Source organism: Uranotaenia lowii, chromosome 2 (assembly GCF_029784155.1).
Source record: "Uranotaenia lowii strain MFRU-FL chromosome 2, ASM2978415v1, whole genome shotgun sequence".
NCBI lineage: Eukaryota > Metazoa > Arthropoda > Insecta > Diptera > Culicidae > Uranotaenia > Uranotaenia lowii.
Window position 1 is genome coordinate 311,487,276 of NC_073692.1, and position 10,512 is coordinate 311,497,787.

Genomic DNA, 10,512 nt, shown 5'->3' on the forward strand with positions numbered 1-10,512 from the left:
GGTGATTTTTTTCCACCCCTCTTTCGAGGTAAATTTTACCTTTTTTTCATTCACCTAGCAAAAAAGTAAATTTTACCTTTTTTCAATTCACCTAGCAAAATGGTAAATTTTACCTTTTTCGCATTCACCTAGCAAAATAGTAAATAATATCGTTTTCCCATTTACTGATTTGAAAGGTAAATGCTAGTTGGTTTGTTCAATAAAAATGAAAACAAAATTCATTCAAAAATTTATTTTTATTTTAAAAACAAATAGGGACAATTATATTATTTTTTAAATATATCACCTTGTTAAAAAAAATATTGAGGTAAGTCTTTTTTTCGCCAGGCTCGTGGCAATTCGGCTTCGCATTCTTCCGCGCCATAATGGCGACTTATCCAGTCAGGTCCGGCTTTTCCGGAATGATATCTGGAGGATGACGTGGTATACACCTCGAAGCTGGGCTGATCTGAAACAAAAGCAAATTATTATAATGAGAACCAGCACAACTAAATAATAGCTAAGAAAACACTTACCATTCTGTTCCGATTTTTCCATATTGGCACACAACAAAACTTCCCTTCTGAACGACAAAACAGCTTAACCTCAATAAACGGATTCGGCAAATAGTTATTTTTTTCGAGATGATTGTACCGTTTTGTTTAGCTCAATCCAGGTCAATTCCACCTCGCTACGAGGTAAGTTTTATCTTATTTGGATTTACCTTTTTTTCTAGGTGAATTATACTTTTTTACTGAGCTCAATTCTGGTGAACTTCACCTCGCTACGAGGTAAGATTTACCTTTTTTGGATTCACCTTTTTTCTCGGTGAATTGTACCTTTTTTTCAACCTCGATTCAGGTCAATTTTACCTCGCTGTGAGGTGAGTTTCACCTCGAAGAGGTAGAAGTTACCTTTTTGGCTTTCACGAGCGTTCACCTTTGCTAACTCGGTAAATTTTACCTTTTTATTATTTTCCGTGTAGAATAAATTTACGGTTCTATCATCCCGTCTCACAGTACAATAATTATACCTACAGTGGTTCACAAATCCCTGGCGAGTTCAACTCGTATAGTTTAACCACTTAAGAGAATTTTATTAAATCTTACTTTTAAACAAACTGACTAAGAAACTTTATCAAAAACCACGTTGGTAGCTATTGCAAAAGTATTCGTCTTTCTTCTCTGATCCCAAACTTCTATTCACGCACGTCATCAACGAAGTGAAGCTTACAGGTGCATCTAGTTGGATTTGTTGAGTTGTGTTGGTTCGCAAGGTGAATTGTCGCACAACCCGCATACTAAAAAACTATATTACAAATAGTCAATACGATACTTCCACGTTCCCAGAAAACGTTATTGTCTCCGTAAACGTAGCTATTATTTAAAACTTTACTTCGACAACGATAAGAATATAAAACGAAAGTTCATGTGAATAGTGATGATATCTGTAAAGGTGAATGAATTGTTTAACGATTTACTTCAATTTGATCAATAATCGTTAAACTGTTCTCGAACCATAACGTTTAGCGTAATGTCATGTGTCAAACTCACGTCAAAAATGACCGAAATGCGGGTCAGAGATGCCAGATGGTTTGAAAAAAGAAAACTCAGCCCGGATTCATGAAAACATCTATAAATTTATTTTTCGAATCAATTGTCGATTTGTTCATACGCGGAAAGATAAAAGCAGATGCATTGTACAAAGAAAAAAAAATACATTGAGCCGATATCAAGAACTCTTATAGGTAGTTGACGGCAGTAAAATGTTTGATTTTTTATTAACAACTAGTTTTATGAATTAATTAATTTTGAAATAATTAATAATAATTAAATTTTGAAATAAAATGATTAATAAATTGAGTATGACACTATCGATTCAAAACTTTCAACATTTTTTCCAATTGAGGGTTCGTTTTCTGTTTGTGTAGATCATGTGTGGAGCAACGAATTAAAAGATTCATTTTGGTTATCATCAGATGCTTGAGCAGAAACTACTTCAACAAGCGCCGGTGGGACTGCACAGCAAAAATTATTTTCTGTAAAATTACAGCAAAAATCCTGTAACAAAAAGGAGCAGGACTTTCCCTGTTATTTTACAGGTCGAAAAAAAATTACGTGCCTGTAATTTTCAAGTACACAATTTTATTACAGTGTGGTTTGATTTTACAGGACTGTAATTTAAAGCCGTGTACATTGTACAGGGTTGTAGTTTCTACCTAATTTTCATATTTATAGTAATAATTACGAATGGAATGAAATGAGACATCATCAATATTAATGCTACATATGGCAATTTTATTATTCAATAACAAAATCATTTTCCTAATCAGTGCATTTAACCACATAACTGCTTGCGGTGACCAAAACATTTCTATCCAAGAAAAGTTTAATCCGATCTAGTTTGAGTAAAGTTCGTGTTCACTGATGAAAGCTGAAAATAAACGAAAAAATTTTTTTAACAATGTGCATTTTAATAATTAGGACTCATCCCATGCGACCAGAATAAAAAACAGAATTATCTAACATAAACAGACTCAGATTTCTTATCGATACTTTGAAACAACTTTATTTCCAATTTAGATATCAAATTCAAAAATAATATTGCATGCTACTTTGAGGTTATATTTCAGATCCACAATTCAAAATTTGATCAGCTCTGAAATGCAAATCGATTTAAGTTTTAATTTACACCGAAAGTTTTCCTCTCAATCTAACAAAAAATCCATACAACAAATAGAAATCTAATAAAATTTTACTCACCTAGCTTCATCAATACCGTCACCGGAATCCATCCGAAGGAACTCAAAAAGAATGCAAAAAAAGCAGTTGCCCCCCGCTCCTCCTTTCAAAACTATCCCTGATAGCATGCGTCCCTCAGAAGAAACTTTTGGCGTAAGGCCCTGAAACCCCGTTTTGTTGCTTTTTGGGTACCTTAGCCGTCTATTTGTTTGGTGAAGTCAATGTAGTTAACCTGCCAATGAAGGAAATGTTAAATATTTGCGTTGATTGGGAATTATACAAGTTTTCATACCCCATCTAACGACTTTCTCGATACTGTTGATTAATACTGGTCGCTATTTATTGTATTTTGAACATCTTGGCGTGTTGTTCCGATTAATATAAAAATTTGATTCCTCTTGGCCACCATTAGCAGAGATCCGTGAAACCCGAATGGCCTTTTCGGTCGATGAAGGAACAGCAAAGCCTGAAATTATAGAATGTCCTTCTTTCAAATTCGATTTCTTAAAGTCACAAACCAGGCAACTGAATTGAAATTTATTTTAATTTAGACGAACCTACCAAGTAAAATTTCCTTTTCTCTTTCTTCGGAGAAGGGCAACAGTCCAAACTGAGAGGCGGACCAACTTCTAGATCGCCATCATCTGGTGGTCCAGTCCATGTATATGTAGCGGCTGAATAATTCAGGGGGGAAGGAGGCAATTTGAAACTGTATCAAACGAACAGCTTCACTTGAAGCGGTGCTTTGGCTTTGAGTTATCACACCAAGAGACATTACAGTATTGAACAAGCGCCCTAAGGGAGCTGATAGTCGTTCCCAGATAGCGCGCAATAGATGCATAGATGCAGTCCTCGAGAGCCATCCGAGGGATGCTTCCTTTTTGTTGTTGGTCATCTTTTTTCAAGGGCCGCATCCCGCGAACTTGTTGTGGTCCCTTTAGTTCTTATCTTATTTTGATCGCCGATGAGGTGGGGGGTTGGGGGGCGGTTTATTTAGTTCGAATAACCAACGGGAAATAGTAAAATCTGGGAACAAAAAACAAATATGATTTCTTTTATGTTTAAAATTTATTATAAAATTTACCTCCGAAATCGCTTTGCAAACGATTGCTAAGGAAGTGGCCTCATTTAGTTCCGAATAAAGTTCTGTAAGATGAAGAACTTGCCCCGATAAGGAAACCGTCGATAGTTCCGATCATGTGCAACCTCCCAGTAAAACGGACGACGATCACCTGGTTCCCAAATGGCACCAGGACACCAAAATCAAACATGGGAAACTTTTGATCGTTCCCATCATCGGACATGAAAATAAAAACTGACGGAAGGTTCCCGCAAGCCGTTACCAGGACTCCTAGCGGCAGCAGAATCGGAAGCAAGCATTGCGCAAGTTAACGGATGCTTACGAACAGCAGAAGTTCGCCAGCAAAGAGCCAGACTGGAGACATGGCTGGGAAACAAAATAAGAATATTTTCGATGGTGGTGATGGTAGTTGATCAGCTCTTCCAAACGGCCGCATCCCGCCGACTTATTTCAATTGGAAACACTAAAACATGAGAATTAAAAACTAATTAGACTTATTTCAAGCTTCAAATTAGTTTATGATTTACTTACCAAACAAAATTGAGGAAAAATGCACAAATTCAACCAGAAAATAAACAAAACAACTGACAAACCGACCGCGGTTCGAGTCCATACTGCGTGATACTGCTGAAATTCAGCAAATTACAACCGTGGTTAGCGTCCATGCTACTGTAATGAACTCAAAAGTAGCAAAAAAATATTTGAACTCCAATCCTGTTAAACTTACGAAAAGTGCTCAAGTCTTCTTAAGTCAATATTCCTATAGTATGTAAAAAATGCTAACAGGAAGTAATGGTGTAATTCATGGAATTCAGTGCTGGGAAGGCAGCTCGCATGGTAGCAGCTTAGTGAACTTCCCGTAGCGACGGATTTCTCGCATTCACCGTTCCTGGTCGATAAAGATGCGTTGTCCTCCATCAGACGATGTACTTCCGAGTCCGACAGATATGGTAGCAAACTGTTTAAGCAACGCGTTTTCCGCTGGTTTATTTTTTTTCGTAGAACTATTCGAGTCGAACACGAAAGTGGATTTTGTTTTTATTTTGATAAACAAAAAAAAAATACAGTCCTGTAATTTAAAACCAGCCTGTAAGTAATGATCTCATTTAAAAATAAATGCTTCGACCTGTAAAACTACAGTACATGTCCTGCTCCTTTTTGTTACAGGACATTTGCAGTAATATTTAGTGGTTTTTCCTTTATTTTTAAACCAATCAATTGAAAATTACTTGTTTTTGAAATTGCAGGTTGTATTATTTTACAGGAAATCATTTTCAATGACACGTAATAGTCATTATTTTTTTCTGTGATACCCGAATAGAAAAACATTGTGAAGAAACCATGAATTTCATTTTCACGCAATCATGAATTTTATGGTTGAAACTATGCGAATCATGGTACATAAAACCGTGAAAGCACTGTCAAATTCATAGTTTTTGACTGTGAAATTGATGGTTTTGGCAAAATTTACCATGAAAAAAGGGGGTTGTTAAGCAACTTAACAATGAAAAAATCAACTTTTTGCCATACATTCTGAAACACAAAACTGTGAAAGGTATGGTTTTAACATCGTTTCAATTTTTCAAGAGAAACTGTGAAATTCATTGTTTTTCAAGGAATTTTCATTGTTTTAACAACATTGAACATCATTGTTTATTCATAGTGCATAAAAATATTTGGGACCGTGAATTTTCATGGTTTTAAAGTTTTAATTATTTCTTTCAAATGTATATTTTCAATAAAAACACTTTTTCTGCGTTTTGTCACTGATAACTGATGTACAAGCTCGAACAAAAAATCTTCAAAAACTTGTGTAAAATTTCCAGTGCTCTCTTTTAAAGACCCGCATACGAAAAAATCATAACTCGAACAGTCAATATGATACACCAACGGTTGTTGAAATAGTGATTATTTCTGTACACGTTACTATTCCATCAAACTTTAGCTCTGAAACGATTAAAACGGTACTTTCACATTAATGTTAAAAATTACATTACCAGATAACGTGAATTATGGATGTGGAATATTCCTGTTCAATTTTTTAAAAAGCGTGAAATTGATCTCGAACCATTACCCGAAGCGTTCATGCATTTTGACACATTCACGTCAAAGCAGAGAAGAGGTGCCAAGTGGAATTCAAAAACGTTCATTTGTAAATAAAAAAATCAGAACGCGTAATGATTTCTATGTTGTCATTTCGTTTTTGGCTATATGAAAATCATACCGTGATGATCATTGGAATTGATTTTGAAATAAACTACGAATTTCACAATTATACTTAAATATTTCGACTATTTGAAATCTTGATCAAGTTTTGGATTTACGCTCAAAATCATATAGAACATTTATACGCATAATTTTCGTACATTGAAAACTATTACATTCATCACAAATGACACAGAGAAATTAAAACAAATATTTAACTAGATTGTAAATAAGTATTGGGCCAGAAAAATAATAAAAATGTGAAAATTCGGTGAATCTGGCATCACTGATTAGTTTGTTTGTGTTGTTCGCGCGAAATTTGTGATTTGTGGTAAATCGGGTAATTTTCCTTCTAATCTTCCGATTTAACGACGGCGGTTATGGCCCAACCAGCTGTAGTCGCCCTGTGCGCAACCTTTTGTCACTTATGGCACCAGTGCAGTGGTAATTATCTAATAGTAAGTGCCAGATCGACGCACCGGATGTTTATTGAAACATCCGTTAACTCCCGGTTAAGGAACCTTTGTTTTCCATGCGTTTGGATTCATGGAAACATGGATAGATTGCGCGGTCAAGGTATGTAAACCTGCCGGAAAACTTCTTCCGATAAAACGAATAAACAACAGTTACTGTATGAAAAATATTTCCTTTTGCAGGTTATAGTACTACCACTTTTCCGTATCTCTGGAAGAAGGTTGATAAGGAGCCAGCCCCCAGCAGTCGGCAAGCTACCGGAAGCTCCCGTAAGTTTTAATGGTCTAATCTATACCCCTTATTGTTAATTGACTGCTTAATTTTTAATTTCAGTTCTCTGCACAATCGTGATCCGAAGGACAAGCACTTTTTCGCTATGGCCGGATGGGATCGTCGTTGGAGGTTTCTGTCACATGCAGATGGATCCGCAATGCCAGACGGGTGAATTTAAAGGTCGATTGCTACCCAGTCCATTTTTCGCTCACATCCATCGCCCAAATGGGAAGGAAAGCAAAGCTCCCGCTTGAGCATGCACAACAATAGCAACCTTTCGCAGCACCTATGACCGGACCTTTGTTGTCGACCCCTTACCAGAATTATGGGCGGTTAAATTTGTAGCCGATACCCAAGCAACCAAAAGTCGCGTTTTTACTTAACTCCGAACTCCGAAGTTCACATTTGGCTGAAAAAATGTTTAACGGGAACTTCAGGTGACTCTTGTCGCGTAAAAGTTACTCAGGAACTTCTATCGCCCTTTGAAAGGATAAACTATCGATAACGGAACTTCAAAGCGCATTTAATGGAACTAACTTTCAAGAAGGTCGATAACGTTCGCGTAACATTCTAAAACGTACCATTAAGATACTTGAAGGTGTTTTGAAGAACCTATATGGGAATTCTAAGCGACATGTCAAAAATGTCTTTCAAGTAGGTCGATAACGTTCGCGTAACATCCTAAAACGCACCATTAAGATACTTGAAGGTGTTTTGAAGAACCTATATGGGATTTCTAAGCGACATGTCAAAAATGTCTGTCAATTTCATGTCATGGTATTTGTTTTGTTTATATCTGTACTGATATTTACAAATGGAATCAAAGATTTTTTTGAATTTTTCTTATAAATGTTAAGATATTCGAAAAAGTTTTTGATGATGCGAATTATTGTTATTATTCATATTGTGTACTGAAAAAGTCCTTCAAACGACATAAGGAACAAATTATTGACCAACCTATTCCTTCATCTCAAATGATATTGAGTTTAAATACTAATTATTACAATGGCAATGAACTATTGCTGGATTGGTCGAGAGGCTGGTGAGTTTCATTGCAATCTAGAGAGCAGCGGTTCAATTCCCTAGGCGTGTAAGCAGCTTTTGTAATCAAAACAATATATAATTAAAACCAATGAGATAGACCATGATAGACCGGCAACCTAGCAATCTGACATCTGGTTGTCAGAGCAATCTGTCAATCGGATTTTTTTTTTCGGCGCGTAGAAGTTTCTTGACATTCTCTTAGAAGCTGAATAGCGTTCTCTACAGCCACCTAAACGAACTTGAAAGTAGCTTTAAGAACTTAAATTTTGGGCTGATTAGCATTCCCTTCAGACACAAACGAGAGCTGATTAAGCTTCTATGGAACCTTTTTAAGGGAATTTTGGTTGCTTGGGTATGTACCCAATCGGATGGACATTTACATGTAAGTCAACAATAAACGAATTCATAGAATCAAATAAAACTCAAATAAAAATGGTTTCATAAAATGATCCGAAAACCCTGAATGCAAATTTGCACATGTGTGCGTGCCATGTTCCCGTATATGATTCCAATAAACGTATACATACCTTCGGACGAAACATTTTGTCGAATCGTTTTATACCTTTACTGGAAATGTTTGGTTACCAGATTACTTTAAAAATTACTTTAAGGAAAACAGTTTGATGACCAGAATACGTTTTCCCCGATTGGTTTTTGAACGTTATCTCAACTGCTTGCAGAACAGTTCTTCCATACAAGTGGTTTAATAGTTCTTAACAGTAACATAACTTAACGCCATATTCAAGAGACCGTCGTTTCGGAATTCACAATTAGTGGAATGTTTTTTACGATGTCAGTTATCATTATCTAAAAGTTTTTTTACGCTATCCTGAATAATTGTGATACTATTACAGTAACTGTTTGGTAACCGTATTTTTTTATTCGGGGAAGCCGTTAAAAAGTGACGAAAAACAGTGCCATCTATTGCTTGATTTGTAACTTTTGAACGGCGCAACAGATGGCACTGTTTCTAGATAGCTCTTTTGCAAGTAAGAATTTTTCGAGAGGGCGAAATGGTGTTTGAACTCATTAATAAATAAATTTAAATACAATTAGATGAATTGCTCTATGTATATAATTAGATGAACTAAGAATAAATTTCAGCTGAGAAAAATGGCATCATTACAATATTGTCACTAGAGAGACTGACGAAATGACAAATATACAAGTTTGAATTATAAAAACCAGAAACGTATTCATAATTTCAAATGCTATCATTTAACCAAGCCGAATCAACTTTTGAAGTACCTGATTCTTGGAAGAGCGCAATTGTATATGATCTCAAAAATTAATAAACTAACATCGTAGAAAAATGGACGGCTTCAATATATTCACAGCAAGGTAAATTCATCTGGTTTATTTTACCTCGATTCTTTTTACTATAGAGGCTAACTAACAACTTTGAACAAGCCAGACGAACCAGTTATTTCATCCAGTTGAGCTTAAAATTAACAATCCAACGAAGAAATACATATATATTAAGTGCTTCATGCTAGTTTGAAGCAATTCGAAAAACAGCATTAAGCGTAAAATTTTGATAATGCAAATCAGAAATGTGTAACGAATCTTCAACATCAATTTGATCGAAACTCGTCAAATAGATACGACCTTTTCATAATTGACTAAAAGTTTGTTGTTTTGTTTTGTTTACATTTCATTTTCTTCTTGACAGTTCTCTCTGGTGTCCTTGGAGACATCTGGTGGCTCAACCAAAAAACATAAAATTGATTCAAAACGGTCGTCGGGACTTTACACACTTTTCAAGGCTTAGCTTGTACATCAGTTCATCAGTGGTTTTGTTTATTTTATTAAAAAACATCATAATAAAACAAACGATTTTGTCATGATGAAAAAATCAATTTGTAAAAGGTGTTTAACACTCGTTCACTCACTTTTTCGATTGTTCTCAGTAAATATTAGGTACACTTAATACTATTACACTTAATACATTACAGGTTATTTCTTAGTGAAACTCTTATTATCTGGATCCAAGTCAGTGGGCATCATCTCAAACTTGCCAGCTTTTTGGTCGGTTTCCGAAGCCGGAGGAACGATTCGATATTTAACCACCGTATTTTCTCGGGGTAAAATTTTACGCCAATGTATTTACGTAATACCTGAAAGAGAATTGGTTTTCCTCATTACTAGCCGTATGATTTTAAAATAATCTAATTTCTCACCTGAGCCATATTGCCAGTATTACCAATCCATAACAATGGTTGATTAACGGGAGCTATTTCATCCAGCAAGAGAATGCACTGACCGGCAATTTCCCAGCTGGTTCAAACCCGGCCAGTTGATATCCACCAGAACTTACGGATTTGTCCGGTTCCATTCTTCTGTTCTGTTTTTGTCTTCCGAACAAAACGGCGCGCTTCATAAGACACTACACGAAAAGTTGTGATTGCATTAAAAGAGCAGAAATTAACCAATGTTCGATATGGTTTAGATTTGAATTCTACCATAAAGTACATAGTAACAATAATAATCACAAGAAAATTACTGTGATACCGTGCGTCTGACATTTTCGAGCACTATGAAATATTTTGAATTAACGATATACTTCACGGTGACTTAAAAAACTATGGTGGTTTCAAAATTCAATGTGGTTGACAGAGATTTAGATATTACAATGAAGTTTATCGTCAAAGGTGAAAATCATTGTTCGGTTATATTAATACCATGGTCTTTGCTATTCGGGTACACACAATCATC

The 10,512-nt window shown here is 35.6% G+C and overlaps 2 protein-coding genes and 1 long non-coding RNA gene across 3 annotated transcripts in view; 1 reads left to right on the top strand and 2 right to left on the bottom strand.

Annotated features, from left to right (window-relative positions):
- The window catches only part of LOC129750112 (NAD kinase-like), a 181,797-nt gene that overhangs the window by 133,311 nt on the left and 37,974 nt on the right, over positions 1 to 10,512 (bottom strand). The gene's annotated exons all lie outside the window — the stretch shown is intronic.
- Positions 2,748 to 4,241, bottom strand: LOC129750114 (uncharacterized). Its single transcript, XR_008738293.1, has 4 exons — positions 3,805 to 4,241; positions 3,282 to 3,746; positions 3,013 to 3,186; positions 2,748 to 2,952 (listed from the first exon to the last, which is right to left on the bottom strand). It is a non-coding gene; the product is annotated as an uncharacterized LOC129750114 (long non-coding RNA).
- On the top strand, positions 6,306 to 7,144 carry LOC129750113 (uncharacterized). The gene is made up of 3 exons (XM_055745344.1): positions 6,306 to 6,582; positions 6,663 to 6,749; positions 6,814 to 7,144. Exons 1-3 carry the CDS (start codon positions 6,387 to 6,389, stop codon positions 7,005 to 7,007), a joined length of 477 nt encoding a protein of 158 aa, XP_055601319.1. The 5' UTR covers positions 6,306 to 6,386; the 3' UTR covers positions 7,008 to 7,144.

Excerpts from the sequence above, each read along its gene's own strand:
- LOC129750113 (XM_055745344.1), top strand. The coding sequence starts at position 6,387 with ATGGCCCAACCAGCTGTAGTCGCCCTGTGCGCAACCTTTTGTCACTTA. Across the intron at positions 6,583-6,662 it reads GGATAGATTGCGCGGTCAAG|GTTATAGTACTACCACTTTT; the intron begins GTATGTAAACCT and ends TTCCTTTTGCAG. Across the intron at positions 6,750-6,813 it reads GCAAGCTACCGGAAGCTCCC|TTCTCTGCACAATCGTGATC; the intron begins GTAAGTTTTAAT and ends TTTTAATTTCAG.